At 36.0% G+C, this 22,708-nt stretch overlaps 1 protein-coding gene across 1 annotated transcript in view; it reads right to left on the reverse strand.

Annotated features, from left to right (window-relative positions):
* Nucleotides 1-22,708, reverse strand: part of ADAM2 (ADAM metallopeptidase domain 2) — a 113,906-nt gene that overhangs the window by 30,977 nt on the left and 60,221 nt on the right. The window contains exons 11-12 of the mRNA XM_003902677.4: nucleotides 14,502-14,638; nucleotides 829-1,012 (exon numbers count right to left, since the gene is read on the reverse strand). Coding sequence (XP_003902726.1) covers nucleotides 829-1,012; nucleotides 14,502-14,638 — 321 coding nt within the window. The remainder of the gene's footprint in view (nucleotides 1-828; nucleotides 1,013-14,501; nucleotides 14,639-22,708) is intronic.

A 22,708-nucleotide genomic window follows, 5' to 3' on the forward strand; every position in this document is an offset into this window, starting at 1 on the left:
CCCAGATTAAAATATTCAAAAGCCATAAATGTGCTCCCTAGGTTTTCTTGCTCCATAGTGAAAGCTTTAAAATATCTCTTTATGAACAACAAAGGAATTTAGGTTAAATACTAGGTTTAAATTTTAGGCTTAAAAACTAGGAAAGTCTATACTGAAGAGGAAGAGATTGAACCTACATCAACTCAGTTGTGAAATTAGTGGCCTTGAACATTTCTTACATGAGAGATTAGAATGGTGCTTACCAGGGACTTCAGGGAGGGGAAAACAGGGAGATGACGGTCAAGGGGTATAAAGTTTCAAGTCTGCAAGATGAACACGTTCTGGAGGTCAAACATGACTACAGTTAACAATATTGTATCATATACTTGAACTTCGCTAAGAAGGTAGGTTCTGAGTGTTCTCGCCAGAAAGGAAAATTTTTAAAAAACAAAAGAAAAGGAAAAAATAAAATGCTATGGTGAGATTACAGATACGTTAGCTATCTAGATTTTAGTGGGCATTTCAAAATGTACTCATATACTCAATCATCAAGTTATATAACTTAAATATATACAATTTTAAATTGTCAGCTATATCTCAAGAAAGCTGGAATAAATAAAGGAAAATTACCTGTATATTCATACAAATCCACGTAGATCTACAAAGCACTGAACCATTATACCAATATATATAAGTGCACTCATTAGTTGTTATAACACCTACACAGACTCCTGAATCGTTTGCAGAAAATGTAGCTTTATAAATTAAGGAACATGGCAGTTTCACACTTGAATTAATAAGTAACTTTTGCTGCAATTTCAGTTCATAGCCTCCCAAATTAGTACCAACCTGTTGGGTCCCACAGTCACACTCCTCTCCTGCTTCCAGCTTTGCATTCCCACACACGGCTTGCTGTTTGAAAAAAGGATCTAATCGGGGCTGATTGTGAAGACACTGGGACTTCTGTTTTGAAATAAAATGTGCAAAGTCTTCGATGCTGCAGTTACTAAAGATCTTCACACCACTGAAATGACTAAAGACACATCAAACTTCAAATTGTAATGTAAGGGTTTCCATAAACTACCTACCCTTAGAATAAACCTATATAATAGCATTCCACAACAGACCAAATTCCCAAGTCTGTGAGTGTCAAAGCTTTCCATCTCTGGGCATGAGGAGTCAACTGTGCAAGCAGTAAATCTTTTAGTGGAAGTAAATGACTAATCCATAAAGTTTTAATGGCTCTCCGATGACACTTATTCATGACACTGCTCTCTCTTGTTTAAGCTCCTATTTTCCAAAGTGCCCCAATTGCTGTTTCATTTGTGCTCTTTCTTTTTATAACTTCTAAGTGCTGGGACACCCCTGCATTAATAAAGAAAACAAGATTTTTTGTTTTTTGTTTTTTTTTTTTTGAGACGGAGTCTTGCTCTGTCACCCAGGCTGGAGTGCAATGGCACGATCTCCGCTCACTGCAACCTCCATCTCCCCAGTTCAAGCAATTCTCCTGCCTCAGCCTCCTGAATAACTGGGATTAGAGGCGCAAGTTACTATGCCCTACTATTTTTTGTATTTTTTTTTTAAGAAGAGATGGGGTTTCACCATGTTGGCTAGGCTGGTCTAGAACTCCTGACCTCGTGATCTGCCCACCTAGGTCTCCCGAAGTGCTGGGATTACAGGCGTGAGCCAAGGTGCCCGGCCCAGGCTTTTCTTTTTTTAAGAAATCTATATTTATTCATAGGTTATTGTATCTATGTCTATAGTTGCAAATAGCATCTATGCCCAATCGCTCTAATACTTGTTTCTCTAGCGTTATCACCTGAACTCCAGTCCAGAGACTGATGCTTTATTCAGTGTTTCTTCTTAAGTGTATTTTATTGGCACCTTAAATATAAATTCCCTATACTCTTGATTCTTCTCCCCAAAATCACCCCTCACAAAGTATAACACAGTGTTTCAGAATGTGGACTCTGTGGCCCATCAAAACAAATGAGTTAAAAATCTTGGTTTTGCCATTTACAGGTTGTTTGTCCTTGTAAAAGATTTTAAAATTATATGCATTTTAGTATCCTCCTTTCAACATGAAGATAAATGTATTATTTATCTCATAAAGTTGTGAGAGTATTATACATGTAAAGTACTAAAAACTGTGCCTATGCATAGTTTGTACTCCTAATATTTTAAAATTCACTACAGGGAAACTCCAACCACCTAGTTGCTCAGGACAGAAACCTTGAGATTATCTTATATTTCTCACAAACTCCTTATCTGCCAAGAAATTTTGTCAAATCTGTCTACTCTCTATATATTCAATACGTGTTCCCCATAACAACTACCTACTCACAGACTTTCCTGTCTCTCTCATCAGAGGTCCTTCTCCTCATCAACCTCAACTCACTCTGCTCAAATAGGTGGATCTCTTACTGTCCCCTCCATCAAATATTCAACTATTTCCTCTGCCTGGAAAATGATTCCTTAGTATCCATGCATGGTTCCCTTTCATTCATTTCACATGTCTCTACAACATTTACACAAACAGATATTTTCAAGCACACTTTAAAAATACCACTTCCTTACTACCCTTTATTCCCCTTAGTGACATTTGTTTTACTTCAGAATGTTTACCAAAAACTGAATGTTACTAATTCAATCATTCAATAACTATCTTCTGCTAGTTCTTTTAAAGGTGTGTACTATTGAAATCACTTGCTATAAATAATAGATTAAGTTTAATTTTGTTATAATTTTGATTATTCTAAGTAGTATTAACAATGTTTAAAGATATAATCCTGGGATCTATATTTTGATCAGCTGGCAGACTTATGTGAACTCATCTTAGGTCAATCAATTTGACTTCTGTATATTCACTCATTTGTTAAAACTGAGGGAAACATTGTATACAGTAAAGTCATGCATTCAATAACAACCAGGCTCCATTATCAAGAAAATGGGAGATGAGAGTCAGAGCATCCGGCAGATCTCTGTAAAGGGGGTTTATACGTTTTAACAGTATTTAAGGGATGGTGAGCTTTGGGTGATAGGCGGTGGTGCATCAGGCTCCGGTCGTTTGGTTTTCCGGGAAGAGTGTTGTTAAAATTCGGAGACCTCCGAGATGAGATTTGGTTTTGGACAGGCCAGCGGTGTTGGTGTGACGTGTTTTGTGATCACAACCTGGTTGAACATTCCCTTCAATTCCATCAACCTTAAATAATGGAGTTATTATATTGCCAAGAATTCAATGATTACACTATCTAAATACAAGAAACCATATAGAAAAAAAAAACTGATAGAAATTTAATATTACTGAGACCCAGGCAATGAAAGATATGTTTACCATGTGTAAGACAGTTTACTCGAATACTCACTTTCTAGTATAAATTAGCAATATCATTAAAGTAAATATCCAAAACTGGAATTGCATCTGATTAGAGTACTTGTTTTGCAGCTTGAATCTTTATAGAGATTTGCTGGATGTTTTTATTCTCTATTCTCTCATTTTTTTTCTTGATAATGGAGCCTCTGGTTGTTAGTTGAATGCATGACTTCATTGTACAATGCCTAAATTTCTCAGTTTTTAATAAATGAGTGAACATATATAGAAGTCAATTGATTGACCTAAGATGAGTCATAAGTTCAAGTTCTAGGAGGTAATGAGATAGACATGTTTTAGTAAGCTCCTTTATCCTATTGGTCACCTTAAATTTGATTAATTGTTGTAATAAAAACTTCCATTAGGGATATGAGATTATTTTGGGAATGGAAGCCACTGTGTAGAAATACAGCATGAAATTATACTGTGAAATATCACACAATTAATAGAATGGTAATTTCTCAAAATAAATTTTTCTTTGATTGTAGCTATTATTCCTTTGTGTTTTCTGTAACTTGCAGCAAAATCTAAATACAAATTTAATCCCAATGTAGATTTCAATCAAAATATTTCTTTATCAACCACATTTCAACCATTCATTTTCTCACTATAAAATTACAAAGTATTTGCAAAAGAATGAACTATTCTAGTGACAATACAATAGAAAATAAAAGTATGGAGCATCTTTTTCCTTAATTCATAATCAAAACATCAAAACATGTGTCTAATATTTTGTATTTTTAAAAAGGAAGTACCATTCGCTAGGAACAACGTTAATATAACCTATATTTAATTATAATTTTGAAGGAATTACTACAGGCATCTTAATTACTAACTGAAAACAGAAAAATAACACCTCAACACATTCTGTCACATTCTGTTGTACATGATGGAAAGAATCAATTTGAAAAAATGAAAAACAAAGAAAGACAAAAATAAAAACAATTATTAAATAAGTCTCATGAAATGCAAAAGATAGACATCTAGAAAGTATATTTTTGGACCACAGCAGATATTAAATCAGATAACAAAAAGATATTTAGGAAATCGACAAATATTTAAAAATCAACTAACCTACATCTAAAATAGCAAACAAAGAAGAAACAACAAAAACTTGAAAATATTTCAACTAACTGGAAATGAAACACAAAATATTAAAAATGTGTAGTGTGTAATTGAAGGTCAAGTTCTAGGAACTTGTGATTAGAAATGCAGAGCTTTAAAGGGTTTGCACAAAAAGAAGGGAGGTTTAAAATCAGTTATTTGAATTTTACATTAAAAATTTAGAAAAAAGGATGAAAAAATTTACCACAAAATAAGTAGAAATAAAGGAGAACAAAGTAGATAGGCCATGGGAAAGAGTCAATGTGATTAAAATATGGTTCTTTGAAAAAAATTAATTAATTTGATAAAATCTAAGTTACAGTGATTATAAAAAGAAAGAAACTCAAATGATCAGTATCTGAGATAAAAGAGGGCATATCACAAATTATCCCATTGACTTTTAGAGGAAAATAAATGAAGACTAAAAATTTTTATGAAAAATTAATCAATCTTGAGGAAACAAATCATTTATTAGAAGAAGAAAATTAAGATGGCCGAATAGGAACAGCTCTAGTCTCCAACTCCCAGTGCAAGCGACACAGAAGACAGGTGATTTCTGCGTTTTCAACTGAGGTACTGGGTTCATCTCACTAGGGAGTGCAGGACAATCGGTGCTGGTCAGCTGCTGCAGCCCGTCCAGCCAGAGCTGAAGGAGGGCCAGGCATCGCCTCACCTGGGAAGTGCAAGGGGGAAGGGAATCCCCTTTCCTAGCCAGGGGAACTGAGACACACAACACCTGGAAAATCGGGTAAATCCCACCCCAATACTGCAATTTACCAAGGATCTTAGGAAACAGGCACACCAGGAGATTATATCCCACACCTGGCCGGGAGGGTCCCATGCCCACAGAGCCTCCCTCATTACCAGCACAGCAGTCTGTGATCTACCGGCAAGGCAGCAGCCAGGCTAGGGGAGGGGCGCCCGCCATTGCTGAGGTTTAAGTAGGTAAACAAAGTGGCTGGGAAGCTCCAACTAGGTGGAGCTCACAGCAACTCAAGGAGTCCTGCCTGTCTCTGTAGACTCCACCTCTGGGGACAGGGCACAGCTAAACAACAACAACAATAACAAAAAAAAGCAGCTGAAACCTCTGCAGACGCAAACGACTCTTTCTGACAGCTTTGAAGAGAGCAGTGGATCTCCCAACATGGAGGTTGAGAACTGAGAACAGACAGACTGCCTGCTCAAGTGGGTCCCTGACCCCTGAGTAGCTTAACTGGGAGACATTCCCCACTAGGGGCAGACTGACACCCCACACCTCACACGATGGAGTACACCCCTGAGAGGAAGCTTCCAAAGCAAGAATCAGACAGGCACACTCGCTATTCAGCAATATTCTATCTTCTGCAGCCTCTGCTGCTGATACCCAGGCAAACAGGGTCTGGAGTGGACCTCAAGCAATCTCCAACAGACCTACAGCTGAGGGTCCTGACTGTTAGAAGGAAAACTAACAAACAGGAAGGACACCCACACCAAAACCTCATCAGTACGTCACCACCATCAAAGACCAGAGGTAGATAAAACCACAAAGATGGGGGAAAAGCAGGGCAGAAAAGCTGGAAATTCAAAAAATAAGAGCGCATCTCCCCTGCAAAGAAACACAGCTCATCGCCAGCAACGGATCAAAGCTGGACGGAGTATGACTTTGACGAGAAGAGAGAAGAAGCCTCCAGTCCATCAAACTTCTCAGAGCTAAAGGAGGAATTACGTACCCAGTGCAAAGAAACTAAAAATCTTGAAAAAAAAGTGGAAGAATTCATAACTAGAATAATTAATGCAGAGAAGGCTATAAACGAACTGACAGAGATGAAAACCATGACACGAGAAATACGTGACAAATACACAAGCTTCAGTAACCGACTCGATCAACTGGAAGAAAGAGTATCAGCGATTGAGGATCAAACGAATGAAATGAAGCAAGAAGAGAAATCTAAAGAAAAAAGAAGAGAAAGAAACGAACAAAGCCTGCAAGAAGTATGGGATTATGTAAAAAGACCAAATCTACGTCTGATTGGGGTGCCTGAAAGTGAGGGGGAAAATGGAACCAAGTTGGAAAACACTCTTCAGGATATCATCCAGGAGAACTTCCCCAACCTAGTAGGGCAGGCCAACATTCAAATTTAGGAAATACAGAGAATGCCCAAAGATACTCCTCGAGAAGAGCAACTCCAAGATACATAATTGCCAGATTCACTAAAGTTGAAATGAAGGAAAAAATCTTAAGGGCAGCCAGAGAGTAAGGTCGGGTTACCCACAAAGAGAAGCCCATCAGACTAACAGCAGATGTCTTGGCAGAAACTCTACAAGCCAGAAGAGAGTGGGGGCCAATATTCAACATTCTTAAAGAAAAGATTTTTAAACCCAGAATTTCATATCCAGACAAACTAAGTTTCATAAGTGAAGGAGAAATGAAATCCTTTACAGATAAGCAAATGCTTAGAGATTTTGTCACCACCAGGCCTGCCTTACAAGAGACCCTGAAGGAAGCACTAAACATGGAAAGAACAACCGGTACCAGCCATTGCAAAAACATGCCAAAATATAAAGACCATCGAGGCTAGGAAGAAACTGCATCAACTAATGAGCAAAATAACCAGTTAATATCATAATGGCAAGATCAAATTCACACATAACAATATTAACCTTAAATGTAAATGGACTAACTGCTCCAATTAAAAGACACAGACTGGCAAACTGGATAGAGTTAAGACCCATCAGTTTGCTGTATTCAGGAGACCCATCTCACATGCAGAGACATACATAGGCTCAATATAAAGGGATGGAGGAAGATCTACCAAGCAAATGGAGAACAAAAAAAAGCAGGGGTTGCAATCCCAGTCTCTGATAAAACAGACTTTAAACCATCAAAGATCAAAAGAGACAAAGAAGGCCATTACATAATGGTAAAGGAATCAATTCAACAGGAAGAGCTAACTATCCAAAATATATATGCACCCAATACAGGAGCACCCAGATTCATAAAGCAAGTCCTTAGAGACTTACAAAGAGACTTAGACTCCCATACAATAATAATGGGAGACTTCAACACCCCAATGTTAACATTAGACAGATCAACGAGACAGAAAGTTAACAAGGGTATCCAGGAATTGAACTCATCTCTGCACCAAGCAGACCTAATAGACATCTACAGAACTCTCCACCCCAAATCAACAGAATATACTTTCTACTCAGCACCACATCACACTTACTCCAAAATTGACCACATCATTGGAAGTAAAGCACTCCTCAGCAAATGTACAAGAACAGAAATTAAAACAAACTGTCTCTCAGACCACAGTGCAATCAAACTAGAACTCAGAACTAAGAAACTCAATCAAAACCGCTCAACTACATGGAAACTGAATAACCTGCTCCTGAATGACTACTGGGTACATAACGAAATGAAGGCAGAAATAAAGATGTTCTTTGAAACCAATGAGAACAAAGATACAACATACCAGAATCTCTGGGACACTTTTAAAGCAGTGTGTAGAGGGAAATTTATAGCACTAAATGCCCACAAGAGAAAGCAGGAAAGATCTAAAATTGACACTCTAACATCACAATTAAAAGAACTAGAGAAGCAAGAGCAAACACATTCAAAGACTAGCAGAAGGCAAGAAAAAACTAAGATCAGAGCAGAACTGAAGGAGATAGAGACACAAAAAACCCTCCAAAAAATCAATGAATCCAGGAGCTCGTTTTTGAAAAGATCAACAAAATTGATAGACCACTAGCAAGACTAATAAAGAAGAAAAGAGAGAAGAATCAAATAGACGCAATAAAAAATGATAAAGGGGATATCACCACCAACCCCACAGAAATACAAACTACCATCAGAGAATACTATAAACACCTCTACGCAAATAAACTAGAAAATCTAGAAGAAATGGATAATTTCCTGGACACTTACACTCTCCCAAGACTAAACCAGGAAGAAGCTGAATCCCTGAATAGAACAATAGCAGGCTCTGAAATTGAGGCAATAATTAATAGCCTACCAACTTAAAAAAGTCCAGGACCAGAGGGATTCACAGTTGAATTCTACCAGAGGTACAAGGAGGAGCTGGTACCATTCCTTCTGAAACTATTCCAATCAACAGAAAAAGAGGGAATCCTCCCTAACTCATTTTATGAGGCCAACATCATCCTGATACCAAAGTCTGGCAGAGACATAACAAAAAAAGAGAATTTTAGACCAATATCCCTGATGAACATCAATGCAAAAATCCTCAATAAAATACTGGCAAACCAGATCCAGCAGCACATCAAAAAGCTTATCCACCATGATCAAGTGGGCTTCATCCCTGGGATGCAAGGCTGGTTCAACATATGCAAATCAATAAATATAATCCAGCATATAAACAGAACCAAAGACAAAAACCACGTGATTATCTCAATAGATGCAGAGAAGGCCTTTGACAAAATTCAACAGCCCTTCATGCTAAAAATGCTCAATAAATTCGGTATTGATGGAATGTATCTCAAAATAATAAGAGCTGTTTATGACAAACCCACAGCCAATATCATACTGAATGGGCAAAAACTAGAAAAATTCCCTTTGAAAACTGGCACAAGACAGGGATGCCCTCTCTCACCACTCCTATTCAACACAGTGTTGGAAGTTCTGGCTAGGGCAATCAGGCAAGAGAAAGAAATCAAGGGTATTCAGTTAGGAAAAGAAGAAGTAAAATTGTCCCTCTTTGCAGATGACATGATTGTATATTTAGAAAATCCCATTGTCTCAGCCCAAAATCTCCTTTAGCTGATAAGAAACTCCAGCAAAGTCTCAGGATACAAAAATCAATGTGCAAAAATCACAAGCATTCTTATACACCAGTAACAGACAAACAGAGAGTGAAATCATGAATGAACTTCCATTCAAAATTGCTTCAAAAAGAATAAAATACCTAGGAATCCAACTTACAAGGGATGTAAAGGACCTCTTCAAGGAGAACTACAAACCACTGTTCAGTGAAATAAAAGAGGACACAAACAAATGGAAGAACATTGCATGCTCATGGATAGGAAGAATCAATATTGTGAAAATGGCCATACTGCCCAAGGTAATTTATAGATTCAATGCCATCCCCATCAAGCTACCAATGAGTTTCTTCACAGAATTGGAAAAAACTGCTTTAAAGTTCATATGGAACCAAAAAAGACCCTGCATTGCCAAGACAATCCTAAGTCAAAAGAACAAAGCTGGAGGCATCACGCTACCTGACTTCAAACTATACTACAAGTCTACAGTAACCAAAACAGCATGGTACTGGTACCAAAACAGAGATATAGACCAATAGAACAGAACAGAGTCCTCAGAAATAATACCACACATCTACAGCCATCTGATCTTTGACGAAGCTGACAAAAACAAGAAATGGGGAAAGGATTCCCTATTTAATAAATGGTGCTGGGAGAATTGGCTAGCCATAAGTAGAAAGCTGAAACTGGATCCTTTCCTTACTCCTTATACGAAAATTAATTCAAGATGGATTCGAGACTTAAATATTAGACCTAATACCATAAAAACCCTAGAAGAAAACCTAGGTAATACCATTCAGGACATAGGCATGGGCAAGGACTTCATGTCTAAAACACCAAAAGCAATGGCAACAAAAGCCAAAATTGACAAATGGGATCTCATTAAACTAAAGAGCTTCTGCACAGCAAAAGAAACTACCATCAGAGTGAACAGGCAACCTACAGAATGGGAGAAAATTTTTGCAATCTACTCATCTGACAAAGGGCTAATATCCAGAACCTACAAAGAACTCAAACAAATTTACAAGAAAAAAACAAACAACCCTATCAAAAAGTGGGCAAAGGATATGAACAGACATTTCTCAAAAGAAGACATTCATACAGCCAACAGACACATGAAAAAATGCTCATCATCACTGGCCATCAGAGAAATGCAAATCAAAACCACAATGAGATACCGTCTCACACCAGTTAGAATGGCAATCATTAAAAAGTCAGGAAACAACAGGTGCTGGAGGGGATGTGGAGAAATAGGAACACTTTTACACTGTTGGTGGGATTGTAAACTAGTTCAACCATTATGGAAAACAGTATGGCGATTCCTCAAGGATCTAGAACTAGAAGTACCATATGACCCAGCCATCCCATTACTGGGTATATACCCAAAGGATTATGAATCATGCTGCTATAAAGACACATGCACACATATGTTTATTGTGGCACTATTCACAATAGCAAAGACTTGGAATCAACCCAAATGTCCATCAGTGACAGACTGGATTAAGAAAATGTGGCACATATACACCATGGAATACTATGCAGCCATCAAAAAGGATGAGTTTGTGTCCTTTGTAGGGACATGGATGCAGCTGGAAACCATCATTCTCAGCAAACTATCGCAAGAACAGAAAACCAAACGCCGCATGTTCTCACTCATAAGTGGGAACTGAACAATGAGATCACCTGGACTCAGGAAAGGGAACATCACACACCGGGGCCTATCATGGGGAGGGGAGAAGGGGAAGGGATTGCATTGGGAGTTATACCTGATGTAAATGACGAGTTGATGGGTGCTGACGAGTTGATGGGTACAGCACACCAACATGGTACAAGTATACATATGTAACAAACCTGCACGTTATGCACATATACCCTAGAACTGAAAGTATAATAATAATAATAATAAAAAGAAGAAGAAGAAAACTAACCAAAATCTAAATAGCCCACTATCTCAAAAATGACCAGTTAAACACCTTTCCAAAAAGAGTTATCCAGGTCCATACAGCTCCAATGATACATGCTATAAAACAATTTAGAAAGAAATAATACCAATAGTACAAAATCTCTTTTAGAAAGTTATGTGAAACCAATGTAACTGTGATACTAAAACCATTCAAAGGAATTGCAAGAGAATTACTACTAAAGATCTGTGTCACTCATTAATATACAGGCAAATAAACTTTGCCAATATTAGGGGGGAAAATCCATCTACACAAAGGATTAATACATTAAAAGGATAATTCATCATTCCTCGATGCAGTTTATCCCAGAAAAGCAAGATTATTTAAACAACTAAAAATGAATAAAATATATTTCAGTGTATCAACAGAATAAAGTAGAAGAAACACATGAGCATCTCAATATTTGATAAAATATATTCATAATGAAAACTCTGATAAATGAGGGTTACAAAGCTTTCTCAATCTGATTACAAGTCTCTCTGTAAAACCTTCAGTTAATGTATTTATTGGTGAAAAGTTACAAGTCTTGCCCTTAAATCAGAGTGAAGCAAAGACAGCCACACATCAAACTTCAGTTTTAAATAATACTCGAGGCCCAAAGCACTGCGATAAGGCAAGATACAGACGTTTTAAAAATATAAAGATCAAAAAGGAAGATGTATTTATAATATATAATTACATATGAATACAATTCTCATGAGACTAAATTAGAAGTTTCAGAATGAATATGTTAGTGTAGCAAAGCTTCAGGATACAAGCTCAATAAAAGTTAATCAAAATCATTTCTATATACTTGTCACAAACAATTGCAAATTTCATAGTCTTATAAACAGGGTGCAATTAGAAAAAAATAAGAAATCTATTTCCAAAGGAAAATAAAAAACTAAGGAACGGGCTCCAACAATGATGGGAATAACTCATCAGGCATCCTAACAAAATCACCTGTTTCAAAATTGAACAGAGAATACTTTGACATTATGCATGAGGATGTGGAGAGCCCAAAGAACTTCTTGTATTTGTGATTTTCTTATCCTTCCCATCATTTTTTTTTACCATCACAACTATTGCCGTCATTATAATCAACATGATGAGCAATATATCATTATCATCATTGTAAACAACTATATTGTGGTTGAGATAAATAAAAGTTTAATAAATAATACTCAACATTATTAATACAAACGATATAAATGTCATCTGTGTTTGTTTGGATTGGCCATGAGAAAACACTCTAAAGCATGAACTTGACTGTAGGAATTTTATGTGGGAGGTGATTCTAGGAAGCAGGAATAAGGGTGTAAGGATGAAGAAAGAGAGGAGGAGGAAAAGTCAATGTCAGCATGTATTATTGAGATGGCAATAATGACTTCTTTCTGCTGGGCCCACAGAAAAATGTACAGAATACTTACAAAATTTCCCCTAGTTGGTCAGGAATCTGGTGTTTCACTAAGGTGGCTGAAGTTTGCTGCTAGAGAAGGAGTGCATGCCTTTCATTTTAAGACTTCTTTTAGGGTGTGCTAGGAAAAAGGCTGGTTGACCATCATAGATGTCAAAAACCCGGTCCTTGAATGCTTCTTTTGAAGTAAACACTTTTCTGGTGGAACTTGAAAATAAACATCTGAATGTGTTGTGCCCATTCTAAATAAATCCACATACTTCTTCCCCACACTTTCTTGTCTTTAAATGTCCAGTTTTACAGCATCTAGATCATTGACCAAGTATTCAAGTTATTTGCCACAACATAGGAATCTGTGTAGATTCCAATCTCTGACACTTCTCTCATACAAGGTGGAAAACCCGACATATTGTTTGCAAATATGCCCATGGGGAATGGGGACATTTACCATCCTCACAGTCTTTAGGTCTAAATCTAATAGGATTCTATATGAAACTGACTTTCAAAAAACACTTCAACTAACATATTGAAAATAGACTGAGGTTTGTTTGTTTTTTCCCTCCATCAGTCAGTTTTAGAAAATCCCTACGAGGCTATTAGTGTGTAGTGACTGAGAAATATTGGTGAAATAGATGTAGGTGACATGAGGATCTGGGATCCCTGTTCCCTTATTTACTTGTACTATCTGGACCTCCTCTAGTCAGCTCCCAGATTTACCATTTTGGTCATCAGATAGATTAAGCTTATACATATTTTTTGTGGCTCTAAAACACCCCATTTATGATAAACACAGTGAACTTCAATAACATAGCAACTTGCTATTTCCTGGATGCATGCTCAAGGCTACAAGAGCCCAGTAGCCCATCGGAAGCTATAGCAGAACTATAGGTCTGCACTGCAAATCTCCTACTGTTACTTGCCAGAGATTCCACATGTATGTAATCTACCAGGAATATCCTTAGTATCATTGTATTGAAATAATCACAAGAACCAAAGACAAGGCATCTTGCACCACAGCCTGGACCTGCTGCAGTGCACTTTTCACATTATCTTTTGGCAAAGGTGCCCTTGTTGTTATCAGATCATGTATCAGACCATGACAATCCTTTCATAAAGGTTTGTTTTCTAAAGTCATTCTGGGGTAACTATTTTAGGACAGGTTCCCCACCCCTGCCACCTCCAAAAATAGGAGCCTGAGACAAGAACTTAAGCACAAATATTTTAGGGAGCAGGAGTGAGGGAATGAAGACAGTGAGATGTTTCCTGCTGCAGGCGATGAGGCTTGATTTTTTAACACATCTGAGAAACAAAGAATGCCTCCAAGAATATCCATCAGAAAGACAAGAGGCTGGCTCCAGTTACTGCCTGGTTTCCTTAAATCCCCTGGCTATTTGATCCTATTTCTACAAAAATTCATAATGTACTATAAGAATAATGTTGATATCAGAAAAAAAAAATCACTAGATCGTTAAGGCCTGATTAGAAAACTGCAAAAGACTTTCTCTCATGACAAAGAAAAAGCTGAACAGCAGCATCTCTGAAATCAACAGATGCTGAGACTTTAGGCTGAACCAAGGCAGGGTGAAGGACAGTCATGCAGACAAGTTCATACTAATAAATATGTTTCGTGTAGTGATCTCAAGCTTGCATTTGACTTATCAAATCATGCATCAAATTGTAAAATTATACAAGTAAACATATTGATAAATGTAGTGATCGATCACATGTGAGAAAGCCAGTGTGACATTTGATTACAAGTGATAATGAGATAAATATGCATCATGGGCGTTGGAATACACATTTTGGTCCGGGAGTCCTCGGTCACAGCTGATAGCCATTATTATTTATTTTAACAACTTAAACTTTCTTCAACTAAATACATTAAAATTACATTACACTATATATGTAAAGTATAAGTCAGAAATCTTACATTGCTTCTGGATTCATAATGCAGACAGCTGCTGAGCACTGGCATTGGTTAATGTCATCATAAGGGATCCCCATACTAAGGCTCAATAATTGAGCTAAAATAACTGCAAGAGATTCCAGACTTATGGTTCTGGGGTGCTGAGAAAAAAAAAATAAATGTACACATTTTGGGAGATTATTTTGTTTACTTGGAGAACAATGCAATTATTAAAGAGTCACATGATAAAATGGAATAGGGGCATCTGTTATCCCCAAAAGTGGCATCCATGTTGGCCTAATTCATTATAAATATAAGAAAATCATGAAAAATAAAATCTGAAGTTTTACTAGTATGTAAATAGATGACTCATTTGGTGGTCTCAAAGAAAAAAATATTGCCCCAGGAATTTGTTAGTTATGTCTAACAACAATTACAGTCATATTTATATTCACAAAAGATAATATTTAAAGATAAATGCATAGAAAAACATAGTGTCAAGTTATGAAATTTGGTCATTACCAGAGGCTGGGAAGGGTAGTACAAAGTGGGGGATAAAGTTGAGATGGTTTAACGGTAGAAAAACTCAATTAAATAGAATAAGGTCTAGTATTTCTAGGACAATAGTGTTACTTCAGTTAACATCACTTACTGTATGTGTTGAAATATCTGAGTGGAATTGGAATGCTCCTAACACAAAGAAACGATAAAGGCTTGAGGCGATGGATATTCCAATTATCCTAATTTAATCATTACACATTGTATGCCTGTACCAAAACATCACATCTCCCCAATAAAAACATATAACTACTGTGTACCCATAATACAATTAAAAATTTAAAAGTTGATACTTCAAAGATAATATTTTATATAACCATTTCATACATGTATTTATAAACTCATAAGTTAACCCATTGAATTAATTAATATTATGGTAATAATGACTGATAATAAGAATTCTGACTTTTCAATTGTTTCAATTTTATTGGGAAAACTAAAATACCTTTATAATTTCTCTTTTTGTAAGAGTAAGATGTTTATTATAGTGCATTTTGATCACACTATAACACGAATTTTGGGAAAAATTCACATATCCTGCTACCCCTTCAAACATATCTAATGACATTTTGATGAATATATTTCATGATAGGTTTCTAGGTATACATTTTGGTTTCTTCTGTTTGCCTCTGTAAGTCAATTTTCCATCATTTTCTACCTTGCCCTCTACCCCAAAAAGATGACACAAATGGATTATGTCAGAGGGATGCTTTGCCCTCAAGTTTTGTCTTGATTAATTCTAATGGAGAGAAGAGAACGAGATGTGAATGAAACTGAAGTATTTATTACATCATTGCAATGATGCTTATGTCTCTTTGAACCCTTGACGGGAGGTCTACCTTCTGTCTGTGACTCTGACAAAATGACTCCCTTCCCTCCATCAACACTTGGTACCAATTAAAGTTCTTTAATACTTGCATGGAGGTACTGTAAAGGCTCTACATTTTGCATGACATGAATAAATACTCCATTTATCAAATTTCCACATTTTAATGTTTCATCTGCTTTCAGAGAGACAGTGTTAGGAAGAAGAAGAAGGAGGACAAGGAGGAGAAGGAAGAAAGGAATGAAAAGGAGAAGGAAAAGAAGAAGGAGAAGAAGGGGGAAAAGGAGAGAGAATGATTCTACAGGGAATAAATTGAAGGATTCAGCTAAATTTCAAAAGGCTAAATACTGTAGTAGTATATTAATACTGGTACTGTTATTTTAAACCACCTTGTTTTTGAGATATTATAGAAAAGGCTTATTGACCAATAAATGCATCTTTATACTTTTCTCTTTTTCTCCTGTTTCCTGTCATCTCTTATAATTCACTAAGATGGAGACAACAACATCCAGTGATTTCACTTTAGGCATTTGTATAAAAGCAGGGTTCTTTTTTTCCTTCATGTTCAGTTGCTCTTGCCTTCCCTGTATTCTTACTAGTACATATATTTGGATCTTTCCATTTATTGTATTTCCTTTCAAAGACACTTTCAAATGTCTTTGATCATTCTAGGATCAAAGACATGGTTTTACATTTGAGATGACATTTCTTCACATTTTGTTTGTGATCATCTTGCTTTGGATTTCTCTTAATCAGTTTGGCCTGCCACAACAAAATGCCAAAGACTTGATGGTTTAATCAAGAGAAATGTATTTCCTTGCAGTTCTGTGGAATTTCGCAGTTCTAGAAGTCTAAGATCAGGGTGCTGGCAGGGTTAGTTGGCATCTGCTGAAAACTTTTTGGCTTGTACTAGAGTGCCTTCTTGCTGGCCTTTCCTCTATGTGCACATGGGGAGCCTTATCTCTGGTGTCTCTTCCTCCTCTTCTATGGACAGCGGTCCTATTGAATTAGAGCCCCACCTCCCGCCCCCCTCCACCGTGACCTATTTACCCTTGATTACCTCTTTTCAGGTCCTGTCTCTGAATATAGTCACATTGGAGGTTAAGGCTTCAACATATGAATTCAGGGGGGACACAGTTCAGTCCAGACTAGCATAGAAAGTTTTTTAAAGCTATGGAAAGCAGTAAGAGAATTTCCTACAGACCCTTGTTATTATTATCTCTAATTTGAAAGCCAAGTGACAATAAAGCAAAACTATATTTAACACTGAATTTTAAAAAATGTATATTTAGGGACAAAAAATTTCAACAAAGCAGACAATCTTCTTTTGGTGAGTATACCTGTTTAGAACCATAGTTTTCAAATAATAACAGCAACAAGCCTTTATTAGGCTGCTTATATGCCAATCACCAGACTGAGAAATTTGTAAACAGGTGGGTATTTGTTGAGACTGTTTTTTTGCATAACGTGAGTATTCTCTATAATGTGCATTCCATATAAGTTTTTTTAAAAAAACACTCTTGTCTCTAATTTTCTGTATCAACATTCTATCTATGCCTTTTTTTTTCTTTAATGAACACACGTTATGTTTTGTTCAACTCATTATTTAGTCAAGTAAGATGTTCACACCAATTCAAAGAGTGTATTAGTCTGCTCTCATGCTGCTAGTAAAGACATGGGTAATTTATAAAGAAAAAGAGGTTTAATGGACTCACAGTTTCATGGTTTCACATGGCTGGGGAAGCATCACAATCATGGTGGAAGAGGAAAGAAGAGTAAAGGCACATCCTACATGGTGGCAGGCCAGAGAATGTGTGCATGGGATCTCCCCTTTGGGAAAGACTCACCCCCATGATTCAGTTTTCTCACTGGTTCCCTCCCATGACACATGGGAATTACAGGAGCTACAATTCAAGATGAGATTTGGGTGGGGACACAGCCAAACCATATCAAAGAACATTTGAGAATCTAGGAGTATATTAATAAACATGTTAGGATAGAGTTGTAGGTTTTAGATACACAACTGATTAGTGTTTTAGAGAATAATAAATAATATGTGGGTTATCTGGTCCACCAGAGAGAAATTATTTGCATCTCTGCCAGACAAAAATCTGCACATTAATCTCTGCCACCAAATAATTGCAAACAGCCCAGTCAATTGAAAGTCAAGCCCAGAATAGCATTGAAAGAGCACTCAATAATCTCTTTTGCCTATATTCAAAGCTTTTCACTGTTTGCACTCTATTTCAGTAGATTTTTAGTATATACCTACTATATGTTCAGGATCATTATATAATGCTACTAAGATTTTGTTTCATCTTAAGTAATAGAAACCAAATACATATGGATTTCTATTTAAAGAATATTTTGCTGCTTTATATTAATATTGATACATAAATTGACCTATAGTTGTTATTTTTTGGTCTGTCTCTTACCCTTTAGGGGTTAAAATTCCTGTGGTTTTACAAATGGGTTTGAAACTTGTAGAGAAAATGTAATCCAATGATCTTTGACTTTTACAGTTGAAATTAAAACATTTTTATCTCGTTTGATTATTGTCCTTTGGAATTATTTAAAAGCTTGTTTTGTGTGGTGCTTTCATACCTTTTAAATAATGTTTTGGATTAGATACAGTTTCATATACATATCAATGTGTGTATATATATTTATGTGTATTTCTGTACACATTATACACATTCATGTACATATAATTTATGTATACTTATGTGAAAACACATATATACACATGTATTGAGAAAGTGCATATGTGTGTACTTGTGTGTGCACATGTGTGTGTGTGTCACATGACCCTATATAACTACTACTTTGTACTAGATACAAAATACTTTCATCACTCAGGAGGTTCTTTTCAGCAAGTTTCCAGGCATTACCTCCCCATAAAATATAATCTTTATTTGATCTCACTACAGTGGTTTATCTTTACTTGCACTTTAGCTTCATAAAAATGGCACCATTAAGTATTATTTTATTTCTGGCTAGTTTTTCTAAAAATATAGTTTTGGAAATTCATTAATTTTGAGTGTAACTGTACTTCTTTTAATTTCTGCATAGTGCACTACAGGATATGGATATTCCACAATATGTTTATGTATTTGAAGGATAAAATGCCTCAATATTGTTGATACTAATCTCCCTGAAATTGATCTAAAGTTTCCATAAAAAGCAATAACAATCAAATGTTTTGTTGAAATTGACAAGCTGATTTTAAAATGGAAATGCAGAGGACTTGGAATACCTGAAACAGTCTTGAAGAATAACAGACTAGTAGGGTTTACACTACCATTTTCGATGTTTCACTATTAAGGTAGAGTCATTATGACAACATGGTGTTGGTGAAAGGACATACAAAACACCAATGGTCATAAAAGATTCCAGAAAGAGGCCAGCAATGTGGCAAGTTGATCTCTATAACAAAGGCACAACTGTATTTCTTTGGAGGAAAGCTAACCTTTTAAATAAGTTGTTATGAAGCAATTACCTATCCAATGTGAGCTAACTGATTCTGTCCCCCATTTTACACCAAACACATTTCTTTAATGTGGGTTATACATCTACAATTGAAAGGCAAATCAATCAGGCTTGTGTTAGAGGATAGAATAGCTTCATGATCTTAGAATGGGCAAACATTTCTTGAAGGTGTCTCTTTTTACATTAAGTTTGTTGAGAGTATTCAATCTTTCTTTTTTTGTCATGAGTAGGTTCTAAATTTAACAAATGTATCTTTCTGTATATATTTTTTTAATAAAATAGATTATAATGATTGATTTTCAAATATAAAATTCATCTTGTATTCCTAGAATAATTTCTATGTGTTCACCATGTCATCCATTTTGATATATTGCAGAATTCTTTTTGTTAACATAAATCTCAAATCATAAAACAAGGTGAGAATTAGCCCTTCCTTTTGTATTATCTAAAGTAACTTATTACAAGCATTAAATATTTTGGAGCCAATTTTATGGAAATCATGTCGGTCTAGAATTTTTGTTTGTTTTGGAGGAAAGTGTTTTAATTATAGACTCAACTATGCCAATGGTTCAATGGTGATTCAGATTTACTTTTCTATTTACTTGAGAAAATTTATAATTCATAAAATTTTATCCATATTTATTGCCATTAATTGGTTGAGGATATGCCATCTTATATGTACAATATGTGTCCCTTTATTCAACTAATATTTGGATAATTTGTTTTTTCAGTTTTTTTGAAATAAGATACCTGTTTTGGTAGGTTGTTATAAATTGTACATATCAAAAATATTAGTTTGATCTTTGATGATTTTCTTCATTATATTTTGTATTTCATTGATAGTCAATATTATCCTTAAAACTTATTTCCTACTTTCTAGCGTCTCTTAGCTTAACTCACCATCTATATGCTTTTTGGAGGTGGAGTTAGATAATCTACATTCAAACTAACTTTATTTTTATTTATACATTAAAGCTATAAATGCATTACCTCTCAGTTCTGCCTTTTTGGGATCCCATAAGTTTAGATATGCTATATTTTTAATGCCACTTAGCTCAAAATGAGTTATCTCATTATTTTATTTGCCAATCTTTTGAGATTTTTAAGTGATATTTCTATTATTTGATTCTCATTTAAATCCACAATTGTCAGACACTTTTCTCTGTAAGATTTCAATCATTTAAAATTTACTGATACTGCCTTATTTCTCACCATATTATTTGTTTTGGTAAATACTCTATATTAGTATTATGTTGCTCTTTGGTATAATATTTTAGAAATATATATTTTGATGAAATGAAAAATTACATTGCTGAGGTAGGTTGTTTTTTTTTCCATTCTTAAATACGATTATGGATCTCTTTTTCCTTTATTCTCTCACATTTGCTGTATATATTTTGAAGCAATGTAATTAGACGCATACAACATTATGATTGCTATCTTCCCCTTCAAAAGTTCATCATAATTACATATTCCACTTTATTTATTCTAGAACATCCTGCCTTAAGACTACTGCTATGGACTAAATTGTGTCCCTCCCACTCCAAATTCATATATTGAAACAGGGACCCCTAACATGACTATATCTAAAGATACATAATTGTCTAATTGTACCCCTTGAATATATATGATGTTTGTCAATTAAATATTTTAAGTTCAGGCACAGTGGCTCATGCCTGTAATCCCAGCACTTTGGGAGGCCAAGGTGGGCGGATCACAAGGTCAGGAGATCGAGACCATCCTGGCTAACGTGGTGAAACCCCGTCTCTACTAAAAATACAAAAAATTAGCCAGGCATGGTGCCAGGCACCTGTAGTCCCAGCTACTCAGGAGGCTGAGGCAGGAGAATCGCTTGAACCCGGGAGGCAGAGGTTGCAGTGAGCTGAGATCGCGCCACTGCACTCCAGCCTGAGCAACAGAAGCGAGATCTGTCTCAAAAAAAAGAAAAAAAAAAATTTAAGTGAAAAATCATATGCTGATTATTCTTTCTTGTTTGTACTCAACCAAAAACCAGTTGTGTTGTGGTTTCACATACAAACTTTTAGGAAGGAGCAGCATCAGAAGTATACAGACTCTAAATTACAATCTATAGCCCTGCAGGATTGGGTAGAAAGGGTGGTGGGAATTTAAACATCAAAAGGCAGAACTTCAACTATTTTCTTCAACATCTCACTTCTGTGGACATTGGCTATAGCTGATTTTTCCAGTGAAATGGGCAGGCAAAATAACTGTGGAGAATAAGAAAGAATACTGGAAAAGCTTTCTTCCAATTGTCGTCACTAAAGAGACCATTCTTCTCTGCCCATGAGGCATAAACTGTCCAGTAAACTATGGCATTTTCTTCTTCCTGGTAGCTAGCCTGTCTTTAATTTAAAAATTTTGTTGTTATTTTTGAGATGGGGTCTTGCTCTGTTGCCCAGGCTGGAGTGCAGTGGTGAAATCCTAGTTTCCTGTAGCCTTGAACTCCTAGGCTCAAGTGATTTCCCTACCTCAGCTCGGACTATAGGGGTCTTCCCTATAGTTATTAGCCATGCCTGGCTAATATTTGTATTTTTAAAAATTATTGTAGAAATGAGTTCTTACTATGTTGCCCATGCTGGAATCCTGCCCTGTAGAGAAAATCAGTTCTCCTCTCCTCTTTGTTAATCAATGAAGGCCTTACACTCTCCATGGGAGAGTCTTATGATTTCTTACTATGGCATGTGATGAAATAAACAAGTCAAATTCCAGCATTTGAGACCAGATGACTCACTTGACCATAAGTATAAGCCACATTCTCCAAACTTGTTTATAAATATTGAAGATCAATTTTTGTTGGAGCATTTTCTTCATATGTTGTTGGCCACTTGTATGTCTTCTTTTGAGAAGTGTCTGTTCATGTCTTTTGTCCATTTTTTAATGGGGTTATTTGTTTTTTGCTTGTTCAATTGTTTCACTACCTTAGAAATTCTGGATATTAGGCCTTTGTCAGATATATAATTTGTGCATGTTTTCTCCCTTTGTGTAGGCTGTCTGTTTACTCTGTTGATATTTCTTGTTGTGCAGAAGCTCTTTTGTTTAATTACATCTCACTTGTAAATTTTTGCTTTTGTTGCCGTTGTTTTTGAGGGCTTAGTCATATTTTATTTGGCAAGGCCAAAGTCCAGAATGGTGGTTCCTAGGTCTTCTTCTAGAATCCTTGTGGTCTGAGGAGTTACATTTAAATATTTAATCCATCTTGAGTTAATTTTTGTATATGGTGAAAGGAAGGCATCTAGTTTTATTCTTCTGTATGGTTAAGCAGCTAATCATTACAGAAATGCAAATCAAAACCCAATGAAACACCATCTCACACCAGTCAGAATGGTTCTTATTACAA

Source organism: Papio anubis, chromosome 8, assembly GCF_008728515.1.
Source record: "Papio anubis isolate 15944 chromosome 8, Panubis1.0, whole genome shotgun sequence".
Lineage (NCBI taxonomy): Eukaryota > Metazoa > Chordata > Mammalia > Primates > Cercopithecidae > Papio > Papio anubis.